Source organism: Aphis gossypii, chromosome 3, assembly GCF_020184175.1.
Source record: "Aphis gossypii isolate Hap1 chromosome 3, ASM2018417v2, whole genome shotgun sequence".
In the NCBI taxonomy this organism is placed as follows: Eukaryota; Metazoa; Arthropoda; class Insecta; order Hemiptera; family Aphididae; genus Aphis; species Aphis gossypii.
Genome location: NC_065532.1, coordinates 15,537,805 through 15,557,239, shown reverse-complemented (window position 1 = coordinate 15,557,239; position 19,435 = coordinate 15,537,805). Strand labels below are relative to the sequence as shown.

Below are 19,435 nucleotides of genomic sequence, written 5' to 3'. Positions count from 1 at the left end.
TGTAGGTACATTAGTTTCGAAGTTTTTCTTTCTTTGTTTCCAAACACTAAGACAAATACAATTGTATAAAGGTAGTTTTAACACAAAATAGATATAAATCCAAAACTGTTCAAACATAACAAAGTAGGTAACAAAATAAAGATTCTGTATTTTATGTGTGATGAGTAGTTTTTTTAAATTAACATAATATTCTATAGCGGTTTAGAGCTGCAACAGGATTTTTTACTTAAATTAAATAGACTAGAATAGGCATGAAAATAATATTATAATTATACATAAAAAAAAGAACAACGCACCCCGTGTGATAATCCACTCAATTCTTTCTTAGACGTTTCATTGTCCATAGTATTATGTATATCGCTATAATAGGTGGGAGTAGAAAAGCAGTAAATATATCGATTAAATACGTTTGATACAAATTTAAGTGAATCCTTTCGCTTTTTAACAGTTCTTTTGACTCGTTCTTATTTCTAATTACATACTCAGTCCAGTATACTGCTGTTTCGAGAGGAGAATGCGGTCGATCATTATACAGCTGTTGCAATTTTTTCATATTAATTCTGAAATAAGTGAAATCAAACATAAAATTTCGTTAATTGAAAATTTATTATTTGATATTATTATTATATTAGATTTCTATACAAATATTTTTCGGTCAATGCTTCATTGATAGCGTCGAAAAGTTGATCACTCTTCAAATGTGCGTATTTTATAGTGACAGCCACTTGTTTTTCGACCAACAAATGGGTATTGACAATTTGATCGCCAAACATCGGTATGGCTACTATTGGTTTTCCGCAGTGTATCGTCTCGATTACGCTCATAATACCAGCATGTGTTATAAATAATAATACCTTTGGATGCGCTATAAAACGTTTTAAAAATTATTTCAGTTATTTTAAAAACACACATTATTTAAATTATTTATCGTCTTGGTCTATCAACCTAGAAGATCTCGTTGTGGAAACCATTTGACCACTTTTACATTCGTCGGTATTTCTTTTTTGTGTTTTTCGTCATCAAACTTCATGATTACTCGTTGTTTAAGTCTCGAAAATGCGTCGAGTATGTTGTACAGTTTGTCGGTGCCCATCGACGATTCCGACACGACAGAGCCCAAACTGAATAAAATCACTCCGTGATCCGCGTCGTTTATAAAATCGTTCAAGTCCTGCTCGTTATATAGTCAAACATTTGAATCCGTCATTGAATTTAATAGTTAAATATATAATACGTTTTTTAACGGTTTAAAAATTACTTGCGAGACGGGCTTTTCGTCGACCACGTGGATACCGCCGACCTCGACGATTCCCGGCAGCGAGGGATAGGGTAAAAACACGCTACGATAGTTGTTCGTCATAATCATGGTTAAATTGGCCATCGCTTCTACTGCCGATTCCGTTCGTAAGCCGTCGTAATGGCGTTCGACGACGTCCCGAATCGCGCGCGAGTTCAACCGATTAAACCCTACGTTTATGATTGCCGATTTGACGGCGTTACCGACTCGCTGGACAAACGACATGCGGTCTCCGGAATCGCTGATCAGAGTGGGCATGTAAGACGCGACCGTGTCCATTCCCATCAGATCGTTTATCCACGGAAATTGTATCATCGGACAAAAGCCAACGATCGGCGCGTCCACGACCGCGGCGATCGGTGCGAATATCGGCGTGGACGTGAAGAATTCGGCGATCACCAAGTCGAATTTCCGACCGGACCGCAGGAGTTCCACGACCGGCGGGTGCCCGAGAACGGTCGCGTACGCGTTGGCGTTTCCCGTTATGTGTGACATCATCTTCGCCAGACCGAGGCGGCCGGTCGTGAATTTCGAGTGCGGTTTCAAACCGGAAATGTCGATATGCGATAGATTGGCCCTTACCGCGGTGTCCGGGAAATTCGTGATCGCCAGTACTCTGTGTCCGCGGTCCAGCAAACCGTGGATTAGCGGTCGGACGACGCGGTAATGACTCTGAGCGGTGGTCGGGAATATGACCAGGATTTCCGACGACCGGATTTGTTGCGCCAAGACGCAAAAGACGACGGCGGCGAACGAAACGGACTTCATCGTTTTGTTCTTCTCGTCCGCTGTGCTTCTCTTTTTTATTCACCTTCGACGGCTCGACACTAATGGATACACAGATTTTCTCAGTCTTTAATCATATTAATATGTTATTTATATTTATGAAATATTTATCGCATATATACACAATATATTTATAGATAATTTGATTATTGCTCTATGATGAGTAATATCATAGTGTATAGGTATCGTAGTTTAAATTAGAACATTAGATTAATATATTTGTAGTGAAGAAAAGTCCAGCATAATATAGATAAAATGAATATTTAAATCGTGTTATGTATCGAAGTGTAAACTTTACGTCTACGTATTATATAATATAAATAGGTTTGCACTCAAACGATTTTTGATTCGGACCATTCGGCAATCGTGTATGTACTTCCTACTTCCTATATTGACTGACATCGAACTATTGAAACTATATATTGTATTTTACGTGCATGCGTCTGTGTTATGAATTAAGATGCATATTGAATCCGTGGTCAGTATGTATGATTTACCCACACCACAGATTAATATGAAAACTAAACTAATTACATAATTACACCTAAGAACCTGCTTGTAACCTTCAAGTCTCAACGTGTATGATTATCTGTACGACTGTACGAATGATAATTGTAGGTACCTACTTCAAAATATCACATATTACAAAAAATGATCACCTTAAAAATAAAAATGTAATTCCCAATATTTATAGTAAGTTTTAAATGCTAAGTGCTAACATGCCACTATTACTAATCTAATTATTTACATTTGTTTTATAGGTATTGGTTGAAGAGTTATAAATTATAACACTAAGATAGTGACTGTGAAATATGTACCTATATAAACTATATTAAAGAATCTTAAAAATTACATAATCAGATGATCTACATACATATTTTGAATACATTTTATTTATCTAATAAACAAATAGTGTGATGACGCCTGTCATCCTCTGAAAACAAATTGGTAATTAAGTAATAGTTCAAAATATTAATTATTATTTTAAGCTTTTAAATTTTTAAGTGAGTACCTACCGTAGCCGTTAAGTCGTAACGCCTAATTATTGAACCTATTAATCAATTGATTTTCACAAAATTGAACATTGATATGACATAATTTTATCTTTATATGCGGTATATTTGATAATTTATAAACCATATTTATACTTTCTGTATCTTAACTCGGTGCAAAATTAGAAGCGACCTTAGTTGGGTGATAGGTGGTGGTCACTGGTCAGCAAATGCTCGTCCTTCATCTCCAACTAGTCTATCATCGTCCCTATGCCTGCTGTGTAGTGCCGCCGAGATGGATTCTTATTTTTTGAACCGAGTATAGCAACGGTTCCATAACATGAAGGTAATTACTCCCCAAGGAGTATAACGGGATAAAGATGTAGGACAGTTTATTACTTCTTTTTTTGCTTTTTTAACATTTTTTTTTGGAGGAGAGGAAATATTTGGAATTTGCTAATATCTAATCCACTTTATGGATAATAGTCTCAAAAAAGTTGGGGACCGCTTGGCGCTTAGGTAAGTATAGGCAGATCCGTGCCGTGGGGGGGGGGGCTAGGGGGAATTTGCTCCGGGTGCATGGTTTAAACTGTTTTAAATGGGGCGCCAAAAATTTTTTTAGAAGATAAGGGGGCTAATATTTTTAATTTTACCCCGGGCGCTTAATCTTAACGGCACGGCTCTGAGTAAAGGTACCTGTGTGGTGCGTTGTATATGCAGGCACTTATTCTACAGTTTGCTAGGTGTGTGTGGAACTACCATTGTCCTCGAAATGCTTTCAAAAAATTATTTTTTTTTCGACATGATCAGATAACTTGTAGGTTATTGTAAAGTTTAAGTTGGAAATGTTTTATTTTTATTTGTGAACCATTCTTCCGATATTTTTTTTACGCACCTGATTGTATGGTATGTTCAGTCATTTCAATATTCACAAATATAATATGAGCATTGAACAGTTAAATTATTTTTAAATTAATAAAAATTTAAGAAAGAGTATAAATATAATAATAATAATACTAACAATCAAGAATAAAGAAAACCAAATTAAAATTGTTTTATTTTTTTTATTTTGTAATTCGATAAGGAAGATTTAAAATCCTAGAAAATTATTTACATAAACATTTTCTAGACACGATAAAGTTTTAAAATATTTTGTGCTACTTATAGACATTTGTAATTTTAAGTTTAAAATGCTTTTATTTGATGTGTTAATCATAGAGTAATTATTCTATGTGTAAAACATGATAAAATTTTTATTTACAAGTAAAAAATGATTAAAAAATAATTTTGCCCTATCAGTCAATGTTCGTAACCTACTTTCTTATTCGTATATTAATTATTAATATAAATGTTATTAATACATACTAACAACACACATACATTAAATTATAATATAGGAATTATAGGTATTGCTATTTGTGCAATAATTTGACTGAATATAATAATGTATGATAATAGTTAAAGGTACCTACATAAGAACATGAGAATATTACATTATGTGGCCAAACATGAGTAGTCACGCATAATGCGTAATACCTATATATATATATATATTAAATATATAAAAATGATGATGCCTATGATGATATATTGACACCTATCTAGTCCATAGTACAAGTCCATTAGTCATAAAGCATAATACATCTAGATGGATAATTAATGATCAGGCTATTAGTATATCAGTAATCAGCAGGTATAATGTTTTAATTATTTTAAATACGAATAGTATAATTTCATAGACAGTATTTTTAATTTTAATTTTCTGATGAATTAATATATATTTCTATCCGTGATATACAGGATGATATTTTATTTATTAATTAATATCATCATCTCGAAAGTCGAAAAGTTTAATGATATATATATATATTTATTATAGGTAGGTACTTAAATATATGTTGAATTTTGGGAATAAAATATAATAAATTATTATATTTTTCCGAAAATTTAAATTTTTAAGTGTGTCTAATACTAATAAATCAAAATTATACATAATATACTTATGTATACAGCAAAATTCTTAACTTTCATAACAGGCTAAATTAAAAATTCCCCCATAAAAAACTTCAACATGCTCACCAAGTTTCTAAGTACCATCCACAGCAAACAAAATAACTTCCATTTCAATGAAATTCTAACAATAATAATTAATACACTACAAAATTAAACAAAAATATTATCATTAATTGGGTAAGAAGACACTGTTATATCTGATTGAATTAATAAGTAGATCGACAAGCAAAAGATGCTGAGCAATACCACTAGTAATCTCTAATCTAATAAAACATTAATCTTTGACATAAAAAACAGTGTGAACATTTACTCTAGCTTAATACTTTATAAAATTAAAGAAATATTATAGCATGACATGAGATAGAACATTAAAATAAAAAATAAAAAAACAATAATCAATATATTGAGAATTCCCCATATATGACAAATTCACCGAATGAAAAATGAACAGCTAACAACCTGCTCGTTCTGTGGAGCGACAATAACAGTTAAACACATCTTATTAGGCTGCCTATCATATATTTATAAATCTCAAATGACCACATTCCTTCTCCCAAGGCTCATAGATACTGGATTGGATAAACAAATATAATAATGTTACAAAATTAAGCAATTTACTTTTCTATATATAATATTATATACACAAAATAAAATGTAAGTTAATATGTTTCAATGTATTTTAAAAATATATAAAAGCTAATGACTTCACCAGAAAAAGTTGTACGTGATCAATAAAAAATCATAATAAAAATCTTACCTATATAAAAATAATTCCAAATAGCAAACAGTGGTATGTCTAGAATTTTTTTTTGGATGTGCCACTGAAGCTGTGTTCAGTTTAGTTTTATTCCACTCTTCTTCCCATAATCTATTATTTCAATAGTTTAATACATTTGTAATAGGACATAAGTACTATGAATTATGATAGAATAAATGTATTATATTATAATCAGGATAGGCACTTATTGGCTATTCAAGTATTTTAGTATCACAATTGCAAATATTTATGAAATAGAATAAATGAAACATTTGAGGTGTTTCATTTAATCTATGAATCTGATAATATAGTTACGGGCACAGATAACTAAAAAATGTATTAATAACCTATAGACAGATAGATAAAGAAAAATACATTAAGGTTTGCTATTATAATTATGTGAAGTAAACAATGGACAATTGTTTATGTTATAACATGCAATATTTTTAAATTGAAATTTACTTTAATTAATATATATGTTATGAAAAAGATTGTATGGGTTTTGTTTAATTAGTTGATGGTTCTTTAATAATTATTATTCTATATTTATGAATTATTGTATAAATAAAATCAAAATTTTAAAATAAAAATTGTAATAGGATCACATTATCTAGATAAGTCAAGTTTAAACACAACTAAAATATAAGATAATGTATGAAATAATCATCTAACAATACTTACAATTCTTGTCAATAAGGTTTTATTATAAAAAAGTGAGTTATAAAATTAAACATATATACTCCTTTTTATATACATAACTATTCACATGTTTAAAAATAATAATAAAGTAATAAAAATTAATCTTCTTTCGTAGGTTCGTCCATTTCTAAAGCATTAGTTTTATTAATTTCTTGTGATGTGTTTATGTCATCTACATCCATTTTTTGTACTTCATCCATTTCTAAGGGTCCAATCTTTTCATTTTCCTCTTTTACAGCACTGTCATTTTCATTATCATCATCAGTATCTTCAGAATCAGAATCTGCTCCAGGATGGTCAGACTTAATGATTTTTTTTTCTACACATGTTACCGATTCTCCAGGCTTAATCCATTCATTCACAGGTTTAATTTCCTAAAGTACAAAGTAACAATAAATTATTAATGTATAAATAACTACACATGGTTGCGTTGAAACAGTTATAAAAAGTGAACATACTTTGTGAACTTGTTTTAATTCTTGAACACGTTGTAAATAATAATCAAAAACATATTTTGCTATTTCTGGCATGTCTTGTACTACAAAAACTTGACTTTGAGCATCTATAGGACTATCAAGTACTCTATTAGTAGGGTAATAATCAGCTGGTAGAAGATGTAATTTTAGTGGCCGTTTTGTTAACTAAAAGACAAAATTAAAAGTTATGATTGATACTCTGAGTTGATTAATTTATAATCTTACAAGTTTGAATGATGGTGATAATTCAAAGCAATTGCTAAATAGTGATACATTAGCAAAAATATATAGACCAAGCCTTGCTCTAGACATAGCAACAACAAGACGTCTGACATCTCTCAAATGACCAACAGTTTTAGTTCTCACCAATGATAATAGTACATAATCATTTTGCTGACCTTGATACTTATCTACTGTAGTTACCTAAAAATTGAATGGTAAATCTTTAGTAAAAAAAACTTATTTGTTTTCGAACAGCAGTATTTTAATTATTACCTTGTGAGGCCAACCAATAAGTGGGTTAGAACCACAGCGCATATTTATGATTTCCCTGATCAAATGTTTTTGACCGTTATAAGTACTCAAAATGGTAATTTTACTAGCAGGATAACCAATTAATCTCATATACATGTAAACTGACACACAATATTCCGCTTCGGCTAAATTCTAAAAATTGTATATTAGTGATTAATGAAATATTTATATAATATAAATAATAAGATATTTAACCTGGATGAAGTGGGGGCTTGGTTCAGTTTCTCCAACACCATTGAACAATCCAACATCAATTAACTGATATTCATAAGCAAAACCAGCATTTGCTTTATGGTATTCTGGAGCAGTTAACACATGGTTTAAATTTCCTAAGTTATTATAACGCCAATTGTATAGTTGACTCAAACTAAAAGTAAAAAGGTTTATGAATTATTTAATTGATATACATTTTAAAATAACATGTATTGTTTAATTTAAATTACCTAGGTCGTGAACGTCCTTGTGCATCTAAATCAATAGTAGGAACCCCTAAATTTACCATGCGAGTAAACAACGATTGCTCCATATTAGAATATTTTTGAAAAGCCATATTTTTAATAACTGGAGGTAATTGATGGTGATCACCAATCATTATCCATCGTTTTAAGCGGCTAAATCCATCATCAGAGTTTTGAAGTAATAAAGGAATGAATGTTTCTATCTCAAGAATTTGAGCTGATTCTTCCATCAGTATGTTATCATATTTAAAACCAAGCTCGATAAGTTCTTTACGCTTTAATGCTGCATGAGTACATGTCATTGCTATTATTTTAACTTCTTTTACTAATAAATAACGAGAACGATCTAAACCAGTTCTAAGTAATTCAAAAGCTCGAAACTCATCTAATTGCTTGAATATTTTTTTGATATGCCTATTGAAGAAAATATATTACGTTAATATAATAATAAATAATAAATAAATAATAATTTATTAACAAATTCTTAATTGAGTTCAACTAAATTTAAAAGATATAAAATCAGATATGAGATATGACTATAATGCATATTTATCAAAACTAAAAAATATACATACCTAAAACAACCTCTAGCGATTTCCTTATCTTCTTCTAAATTTTGACATTTGAATAATGGTTGAGGAGCATCACTAAAGAAAAGTTCAAATGGAAAATTGGCTTGAACAACATTAATTGGGATCGCCTACAAATTTAAATATTTATGTTTAATATATTGATGAAAATTAATTAATTTAACTTACCCCATCCGAATTTTCTTCTATATTTTTCAATGTTGTTAAGTATTTATTCCATCGAGGAAGCACATGAGACCAAAAAAAGTGCATAGCCGTTTCACAAGTATATGACATATCTCCCTTTACATCCATTAAGTCTTGTAAACGTTGTACTTCATTTAATAACTGGAGTCTTTTTGCTAGAACATAATTTACTCGTCCATACCTAAATAAAAGTTTGATTTAAATTAAACGTTGTATTGACATTATTATATTGAGTTATTATTAAAAAAACCTACCGACTAAAATCCTTATCTGTTTCCAAAGCTTCTTCTCCGTGTCCCAAACGTAACAAATGCCGTTCATCAATATCTAATGCCATAATTTTTTCAAACAATTGATTCAATGCTTGATTAGAATGTGTCACAATCAATGTACGTTCATTTCTCCAGTTATGATACAAATTTGAAATTATTTGTACAGCCACGTCAGTTTTTCCAGTTCCTGGAGGACCAACCACTACAGTAAGACCGGGTTGCATACCAGAATATATTGCTTCAATTTGAGTAGGCGTAAAATAAATCATATTTCTAATAAAAATAAGGTATATTTATAAATTAATTTTATAGAATTTAACATTAAATATTGTAATATATTACTTTTTAGGTTGATTAAACTTGTAAGGTCCTCTGTTGACAACTTTTTCAGATTGTACAATTGCCTTTTTTAAGGTTTTTCCATCGGAATCAGTAGTTTCATGAAAATGAATACTAACAAATAAAACAATTGTTAATTTTTTTACTATATATATTTAAAATATTAAATTAAATAGATAAAAAAAAACTAGTTTTACTAACCGATATGGTGGTAGCATTTTATCAGGATCGTTCTCATGTAGAACTATTTGATGATTAGGAAAGCTTGATAACAAGTGGTCCATGTTTAAAAACGTATCATTGAAGTTCATAACTTTTATTCTATTAGGCATTCTAATAAAAACACATTTAATTAGTTTTCAATTAATTTGAAATATCATATAAATTGATAATGATCAATATTTTTCAGAAATATAATAGTTTTATTTTCCGGTTTATACTTCAATACATATTTTCAACTATCATTTTTCAGAAGAAAAAAAACATAAATAAATAACCAAAACAGAAATTATTCTATTAACTTACTTATCGTAGCGAGCTGCCGATGGATCACCATATCCTAAAATAATATCATGGATCCATTCAGGGACAACACATTCAGTATTCATTAAATGACGAATTGTTTCTAATACAGCTTTAAAATTATTCTCTTTAGGTTTTCGTCTCATTATTATGTTGAAAGTTTCATAAACATCCTAAATATAAAACATAATTCATGTCCATTAATTGATTGGAAAATAGTTGAACAAAAAAAGAAAGATACATACAATTTCTCCTGCAGCAACATTATCAAGATCTGCGCGGTATTGATTACAATCCAACCAAACACGGTATGTTCGTTTTTGGCCAGGTAAAACTGGTCTTGGGTCAGGTCCTTCTTCAATTACACGACCCATGTTGTCTAACATACCTTCTACTTCACAGCCTCTAACACAGACTATTGCAGTTTGTTGAAGGAATGGCTTATGATAGTCAATTCTAGAACCTAAAATAAATAATAATAAATAAAATGTAAAATACATTTAATTCATTTAAATACTAATGTCTACCTTACCTATAGGTAAAATTGGTTTTACAGTTAATAAGAAACAAACATCGTGTTTACGAAGGTTTTCCCATTCTTCTTGAACATCTTTTTTCACATTTAAAGTAACTATAACATCAGCTCGAACTCTAGAAGGCTGTAAATCACCTAAAAAAAATTTTTATTTAAATACAAAACAAAAAAATAAATCATAACATTACTGTAGGTATATAAATTTATTTTATTTACCGAGATTGGGTTTTGCAACTTCCACAACCAGAAAATTATCAATAGGTAATGCCATTTTGGAATAACCACTAAAGTAAATGCTTCCATCTTCAGATTTGCTAAAATTAATTTAAAATATTGGTTAGTTAATAAAATTTTTTCATAATTTACCTTTTCATTGATTTAAGTAATAGTAATTGAATTAATCTAGATAAAAACTAGCAATACACACAAGCCCGGATCTATTGAATTTAGCACCAAAAGAATTAATTGGTCTCTAATATTACTGAATAATCAATAATCAATGTATGTTTCTTTTATTGCAGTTGTCATTAATTTAAAAGAAAAAAATTAATTTGATTTAATTTAAAATATTCATATACAGTAGAAATCGTTTAGAAACAGGCTAGTAAATAAATTTATTAAAATACCTTTTTTTTAAAAAAATAATTTAATGAACTAATAAATAGTTGAATACTTTTTTTGATGCTCTTTTAAAAGCTTTTTGGAAGATTTAGACTTTATTACTTTTTTTTAATGGTTTTCTTTAGTTTTATATTGTTTTAAAATCTGTACTCTAATGATAACGATTAATAAGAATAAAAATATTAAAAACATATTATTTTTTATTAAAATACATATTTACAAATAAAATGAAGTATTTTTATGTAAAAGTTTTTTTCTAGCTTTTTAATGGGCCCCATCACTTGTTAGTTCAAACAAATAAATATAAAAATAAAAATATTCTTGTAGGTACTATAAAAAGTACAAATTATCACTCAATGTAATTTTTAAGCCTAGAAGATTATGGGCCTTTACACACTTACACACGTGGGCCCCAAGGACGTCCAATGTGTATTTTGAAAATATAAAACAAGCCTCGGCTCTATGCACACAACACAATGTACAGATACCGAAGAAACATGATTTTAACTCCAATGGAAAGATCATGACTTATACTATGTTTCCTCGATGAGTATTTTTAAAAAATGTTTTGGTTTATATTTTACGTGAAGGGAAAAAATAAAAAAACTGACATTTTTAAGCTTGAATATTGGTTGACATAATAGATTGATCAAAAAAATCTCTTCGAGGAGGCATGGTTTAATATCTCTCATTTCAACAGAATTAATCACATTCATTCTAAGTAAATTATTGAAGGAGCTATAACTATAGAGCGAATGATAGTGCAGACTGCATAAACATGTTTTGTCTATATCACACATGTGTAAGACGGAAACAGCACAGTATGATGCGACGTCCTTTTAATCCGGGCTTGAATATAAATGTTATCATTATACTTAACACCTATTCAAAATGTCATTACTTACCATGGGTTCATCCGAGTAATAGAATCTTCTATATCTTGTCTTATTTCATCTACAAAAAATGTGAGAAAAATATGAAATGTATTTGTAATTAATATTGTTTTGAGAACCATTAATTAAATCAAATATTTTTATTTGATTCAGAAATTTGATATACCTTTACACTGCAAATAAGAAAACTTATCTATAAAAAACCATTGAAGGCCATAACACACAATAGTACATAGCACATAATACCAAGTGAATAAAACCATACATGCAAAATACACCATAACAAAAAAAAAATAAAATAGAAGTTAAGTTCATACAATGGTCTATAATAAATAATATTTATTATTTTTTTGTGGGAATCTACAACACATAGTTTCAAAAGAACCTAGATGTTGAGTAATGAGTACAGCCCATCTGAAGCAAACATATCACCTAGGGATAAAACTAACAAGAAAAACCAAAATAGATGCATGAATGAGTATTTTTACTGAACTCTATAAACTTTGAGATTGATGTTGTGTAATATTAATAGCTCTATATAATGTGTGACAAAAAATTAAAATTCTACTTTGTTCTAATTTACGAAAGAAAATGAAACTATAACCAAAGTTTTAATCTTAAAAGTTTGTCTGAATTAGAAACATAGTTATATTATTTTATATGCCATATTAATATTTATTTTAAATTGATATTCTCATAATTTAGACTTTTCCTCATCAAAATTATCACTTTATAAGAAAAATTAAGAATAGTATTTATTAATTAATTAGAGAAAACAAAACATAAAACTTACAAGTAGATTCTAATCTGAACAATTGAAAATTACGCAGCAAGTAATCATGGAGAGTTAAAAATTGTAAGTTCAGTTTTGGCAATGCCAAACATTTGTTGCCATTATAATATTCAGTAGGTACTACAGCTTCATTCCATATAATATCTTCTGTTGGATAAAGAGGCATTCCATTCAAAATTTGTAATTGTGATTCTCTAGCTTCATGGCGAGATACCTTAAATAAAGTTAATAATAATAAAAGTAAAAATAAATTCTATAATATTATATATTTTTTTTTTAGAAACAATAAAAATCATTAAAATCAACATTTTAATAATGATTAACTTCTATCTCATGCTAATGTGAACCAAAGTGAGAAAATAATCCCATTACCCTATACTCAGTTTCTATCCTTTAGGTTTATTTAAATCTCACTAATTTTTATCTTTTCAACCTTTGCTTTCAACCATATAGAGTAAGTAACTCTGATAGTCTTATTCTACATCTGCATATATTTTTTCCAACTCTTCATTGATCACACAAACTTTTTTATGTAATTTTAAATTTGGTCTATTCTTCAGTTGTCTACTCGGGGTTTTTCTTTCAACAAATTAAGCCTCTCTCACTACCACTGAATTATCTCTTCTCACAACATAATTAAACTATCTTAATTGATTCTCTCTTATTTTGGTATACTTATATACAACTAAAAACAATATATTTAAATTCTAACTTATATAAATATCATATAATAATTGGGTCATTATAATACAAGTATTTGTCCACAGACAAAACTACAAAACTTTTAAGTTAAAAGGATGTTATACCCGTAATATTTAGTGGTAAAAACAGGCTCTTTAGCTTACTAGAAGTATAAAATTTTTAAAAAATTAATAAAATATACATACCAGTAAAGAAAGTAAAAATTCAGAGTCATAACGATACCAATTTTCAGTCAATCGTTTTTCTTGGTCAGGAATCAAATTTAGTTCCATAGCAATATTTTGAAGCTCTTGATTACTGAAATGAAATAGGTATAACATGGTTATAGATATCAGAAAATTAATTACTGTATTTATAAAATTCTAAAAATCCTAGCCTCTGTTCGTTGCTAATGTGCAAATATCTTCCTTCTCATGTCACAAATATAAAAACAAAACTGAGTTAAATTATTATTCTTAGTAATAAGCCTAACATTGATTTTTAGGATCAAAATATAAAGTTGTACTGACCCTTATTTTTTATTTAAAGAAAATTCCTTTCCCAGTACATTAAAACCCTATATATTTTACCATATTAATTCCTAGGGTTACATTTATATTACATTTTTGACTATCATTTTAATTTTTAATGAAATGTTGAATTTAAGGTATTATATAAAAAAATAATAAATAGAAATTTACTAATTTTAATAAAAAACTAATAAAATAATAATTTTGAACCATTTTTTTTTAAATTTAACAAGCTGTAATACATTTGCATTAGGTAAATCAAAAACCCATCATTTTTCATAACAGATGTAAAATGTTACAATATTTACAAATATTAAAATTATATATAAACCATTAAAAAATTTAAATTTAAATTTATTTTTAATCAATTTTTAACATGTCGAATTCTAATTTATACATATCAGTTTGATTATTAAACCAAATTTTAGGAATTTTTAGTTTTTTTAATTCAGTTAAAATAGTGTAAAATTTGTATCATCACTATAGAAACAAACTATTTAATTATCATACTTAAATGAAAAAAATAACTTAATTTATTGAAGAGTTAATAATATTATAATTTATAAATTACCTTAGATTTTTGAAATGTTTAATGAGAGAATCATATTTATCAATAGCATTAATATTAGATAAAGAAAAGTCTTGTAATTTTGTAAATTTTCCAAATAATGTTGCCTGAAAAATAAAAATAAAACAATTATATTAATACTAATATTATTTTATAAAACAAAACTTTAAAATGCTTTTTGAATAATATACAAAAATAATTGTAAAATTTATATTTTTAAAAAGTTTAAAAATATTTAGTAGTTTAAATAAATATTGTTTAAACCTTTAAATGATCAAATACTGTCAAGGTTAATTAACCCGTTGACTACCATATGACCTTCGATGATCATCAATAATTTTCAAGTTTTACAAATTTGTGACCACCAGCGCTCATTGTTCATATCATTACTACCATGCCACATAACAGGGTGACCATAAATGAATGAGTCTTATATTATTATCTTTTTCATAATTGTATATTAAAAAAGACACCGTGCTCTAGTGGGAATTATTACAAATTTTTTTGATAAAATAAATAAACAAATAATAATTTTTTCATATTTTAGTAGTAAATACCTACATATGTATATTAATTATATATAATATATAACATGTCCACCACTCATTGTATGACTGTCAGCGATCATATGACAATCAACGAGTTAACAAATCAAGTCTAGATTTTTAAAATTATCTTTCGGTTTAATCTACTTTTAATCTTATGATTCCAAGCCAAGAACACTAAGAGGTGGCTACCTTAATCATGCAACTACCATAAATATTTTTCTTCTTTTTTTTTCTTATTATCAAATAAATTTATTATAATTGAACCTTACTTGTAATGATGTAATTTTATCATAATGTGCTTGCATCACTTCATTTTCTTTTAATGGATCACCAGTTGCTTGACAAATTTCAAAATGGAAATAAAATTTTAATATATCTAAAAGCTGTTTAAAACACATTCCATTAATACTTTTTGAGAATGGTAAAACTTCAACAAACAAACCTGTTTGAAAAGGTGTCCTTCATCACGTTTGCTTAACAAAGATAAATAACAGCGGTTAATTAAATGAACATCATCCAAAACTGCATGGAAAAATCTTCTTGTAGGTAATGATGTTTCTAAATCAATAAGCATTTCCAAAAATCTTTCACAATAATTTAAATGGTCCACACACAAATCACCTAAACATAATAATTAGTATATTAATTTATTTAAATACAATGTATCAAAATATATGTTTCATTTTAGAAATTAACTATAAATAAAATATAATAACATAGGTAATATAAATTTGTAATATTAATAAACATTTACAAAATTACCTTCTAATGGTATATTTTCCAAAACATTAATAAATTTAATGCATAGTTTATGTAAAAATGTTCTTTCAAGATCTGCTTTTAGTCTATTTTCTACTGACAACTCTTTATCTTTTTTTTGTAATCGGTTCCATAATTTTTGCCATTTAGGTACTTGACGCAATTCCAATATTCTCCGTCTCTGAAAAAAAAAATATATTTAAAAAAATATTATAGGTTAATGAATGTTAATAATAAACAACACTATAAGTGAATTAATTATGGTTAAAATATTTTCGATAAATATTCAACACATTGAATTATTATACTAAGTAATTATTTTGATTTATTCATATGAACACAATTAATGTATTATCATTATTTATCAACAAATAAGAAAAAAATATATATTTTTTAATATTAATATTTAATTTTTTGATTAAATAAAATCCATTAACATAAATTTTGAGTTTATTATATTTATCATATTTATAAAATACATACTTCTTGTAAGCTACACCAAATTGATATTGACACAAGTTTTTTCATTTTGTTTCTAACTAAATCAGTTTCCATACATTGAAAACAATGATTTAAAAAAACTACTAGTGCTATTTGTTCTTTTATACTGTGATCATCAGAAAGACTGGCACGCAAAACTTGATCAATAAAACCATCAAATTCAGCTGGCTGCTTTTTTAAGGCCTAAAAAAATGTATATTTATTTGTCAAATACACTGAATATCTAAATAAAAATTAATAATTATTTACCTGCCAAGGTGCAACTCGTTCACGAAATTTTTCGTTTAACATTATAACAATAGACATCATATGTGCAAACGTAGCATTTGCGGAGACATAATTAGGCCATAAATAATTTTCCAAAAACTGACTAAATTCCAAGATCATAATTCGTCTAACTGAAAAACTAAAATGTCAAAATATTTTAGTACAAGATATCTCTTGGTCTAAAAATTTAAAATACTCTCAATAATAAACTTATACTAGTTCATAAAATTAACTATGTATAATTATTCATTTGTATAATTAACTATTAAGACAATGTCATAACCAAACATAAAATAGAAAATTTACATTCAATAGAACCAATTTTATGCTATTAGCTTTACTATTTAAGTCAATTTACCTATAATTAAACTTAAGGTAATAACATTATCTAAATCATCTAATTTTTTATGGGATATTTAAAATTTTTATTGACATTTTAATTTTATTAACTATTACAAACTTAAAAATTAAAATGTTAATTAAAGCATTTGAGATGCTTATTTAAATATTTATCAAGCATAGATGAAATATATTTGGCAATATTCTACATAGAGATAATTTATTTTGAATTGTTATTATGTTTATTTTTAGAAAAGAAAACATTATTAGGGCTGTTCTCACAATGTCTGGTTAAGTGTCGGTTAAGACTAACCGGTAGAATTCTATCGGTTAACGCATAATAAATTCTACAGGTTAACGTTATTAGGTACTAACCGAACATAGTAACAACGACTCTTAGTATAATTAATTATAATAATATATTTCATAAAAAAATATATTTATTAATCCCTTAAACCAACACAACAGAGCATAATATCGTATTTAGATAATATTATATTAATAAATATACATTTATTTAAATAAAAAAATTATTAAAAATATCCATGAAAATAAGTTTCATGATAGACACCAATACAAATTGAAGATTATCAACAATACAATTTCAAATTTTGTTTAATTTAGTTTCACAGCATTTTCATATAATATTTATTTCTATTGATTAATCCATTGGCAAAACATGCTTAAATATACTGCAAAACTAACTAAATTTTCAATTTCATTATTAGTTATCTTTAGTTTGTATAAGTTTCTTTATCTTTTTGGCGCCGTGAAAGTAATGCGAAAGCAGTTCCCATGGCGTCGTTGGTCAAACACAAAAAAAAAAGTGTCTTTATCTTGAAACTCGCTATCATGAATAGTTTAATTATTCTCTTATTTATTAAGACATGACATCAGTGTATGCTAGCTGTATTACATTTATACAATAAAGAAAATTTTCAACATTGTTATATTTATTTTTACCAGTAAAAATAAATAAATGAAGACAAAAAGTTAGTAATGAGTAAAATTACTATAAATTATGATAAAGTATCTATTATAATTTATAATATTAAGACTAACACAAAATGGATTCTTGCTACATTGTAAATTTGTAAGATGGATACACATGTAAGAAATGGACATGTGGCATATTAAATAATCTAAGAAAAATATTATTTGAAATCTTACTCTAACCAATAAAATTTTTAATATCTATTTATACTTTGATAAAAATTTAAATATAGCAACTTACTTAGACTTATAGATCTCTTCATTATAAATATTTTCAACAACCTTGGCATCATAAGGTAAGTATTGATTTGCATGTAAATTTGGCGCCCAATACTTTGATGCTAACTAAAAAGATAAAATATAAAATTTAATTATAATTCTAACAAACTAAATAAAATTTACAAAAATTGTCTGATTGGAAAATTATTTAAAAAAAAGTTCTAACTAAAATAAAAGTAAATTATATTGTGAAAAATATTGTTGCAAATGATAGATGCAAATGACAAGAATAATACATAAACAAATTACAATTCATGAAACTACATACATTTAGTATTTATTTATATAGGGTATACTGCCAAAGAAATATATACCTATAAATATGAAGTTCATGTATTTTTCAAGTTATAAAATAACTTCAGAGAAATGCTTAGCTCTATATAAGAGATATACAATACATTATGTATCTAATTTTAAGATACTGGTGTGCTACAAACAAACGAAAATATGTAAATCTAAACAAAAAACTATTTAATTTCAATTAAAATACCATGAACTTTTAGAACATTTTCTACTCCAATAATTAGTATCTGATATTTGTTATAAATTATAACTGTGAAAGTTAACTCAATAATTATTAATGGATCAAAAACATCACATTAATAAAAAGTAAGAACTTAACTCAAATTGTATAACTCAAAATCATTGTACAATACCTGTGTAATACGGTCAGCATTGATCTGATCTATGGTTGGGGCAAGATTTAAGACCACTGTTTGCTTGGAATCAGTCATTGTGATTGTTGTTTTATTTAAAAATTATGCATTCATTATTTTAAGACAATAACAACACATAAAGTAAAATTATAAAATTAATAAACTTATTGATGTATCTACACAAAATAAGGATACTAATAAAATTAAGTTATAATTTTTTAATTTTCAAACGCACTTAAACGTTTAATAGAATTTATTAATTTTTACACGATATGAATTATCTTATGTTATAAAGTGAGAGCCGGTAGGATGTTCAGCAGTTAGCAAACATAAACAAATTAAAAAAAGGCATCATGGTTATCAGTTATCACTTATAAATATTGAGAAAATATCTGTAGTTCCACGCGACATTTGTTCGAATGGTCTTTTGTTCTAAAAATATATATCTTCACAAAATACATAATTGTATACTATATACTATAGTTTACACTGTAAACTTTACAGTGTACATGTTTTATAATGCTCATGTACATTTTTCTTATTTTTTTATT

At 27.2% G+C, this 19,435-nt stretch overlaps 2 protein-coding genes across 3 annotated transcripts; both read right to left on the bottom strand.

Annotated features, from left to right (window-relative positions):
• Positions 1 to 128: 128 nt before the first annotated feature.
• On the bottom strand, positions 129 to 6,278 carry LOC114122658 (UDP-glucosyltransferase 2). 2 transcript variants are annotated; one of them, XM_027985388.2, is made up of 5 exons: positions 5,155 to 6,278; positions 1,259 to 2,124; positions 946 to 1,171; positions 643 to 865; positions 129 to 560 (listed from the first exon to the last, which is right to left on the bottom strand). In XM_027985388.2, exons 2-5 carry the CDS (start codon positions 2,063 to 2,065, stop codon positions 314 to 316), a joined length of 1,503 nt encoding a protein of 500 aa, XP_027841189.2. In that variant the 5' UTR covers positions 2,066 to 2,124; positions 5,155 to 6,278; the 3' UTR covers positions 129 to 313. The 2 variants fall into 2 exon arrangements, with proteins under 2 accessions (XP_027841189.2, XP_027841188.2); XM_027985387.2 differs by having other exon boundaries at positions 5,846 to 6,277.
• Positions 6,279 to 6,528: 250 nt separating this feature from the next.
• On the bottom strand, positions 6,529 to 19,209 carry LOC114122609 (RNA helicase aquarius). Its single transcript, XM_027985305.2, has 26 exons — positions 18,885 to 19,209; positions 18,191 to 18,294; positions 16,600 to 16,756; positions 16,333 to 16,533; positions 15,853 to 16,030; positions 15,533 to 15,711; positions 15,360 to 15,473; positions 14,546 to 14,649; positions 13,651 to 13,762; positions 12,764 to 12,977; positions 11,983 to 12,031; positions 10,673 to 10,770; positions 10,454 to 10,591; positions 10,167 to 10,384; positions 9,925 to 10,094; positions 9,601 to 9,732; positions 9,403 to 9,513; positions 9,043 to 9,333; positions 8,771 to 8,969; positions 8,588 to 8,712; positions 7,998 to 8,426; positions 7,750 to 7,921; positions 7,516 to 7,686; positions 7,246 to 7,443; positions 7,003 to 7,185; positions 6,529 to 6,918 (listed from the first exon to the last, which is right to left on the bottom strand). Exons 1-26 carry the CDS (start codon positions 18,960 to 18,962, stop codon positions 6,643 to 6,645), a joined length of 4,401 nt encoding a protein of 1,466 aa, XP_027841106.2. The 5' UTR covers positions 18,963 to 19,209; the 3' UTR covers positions 6,529 to 6,642.
• Positions 19,210 to 19,435: the final 226 nt, after the last annotated feature.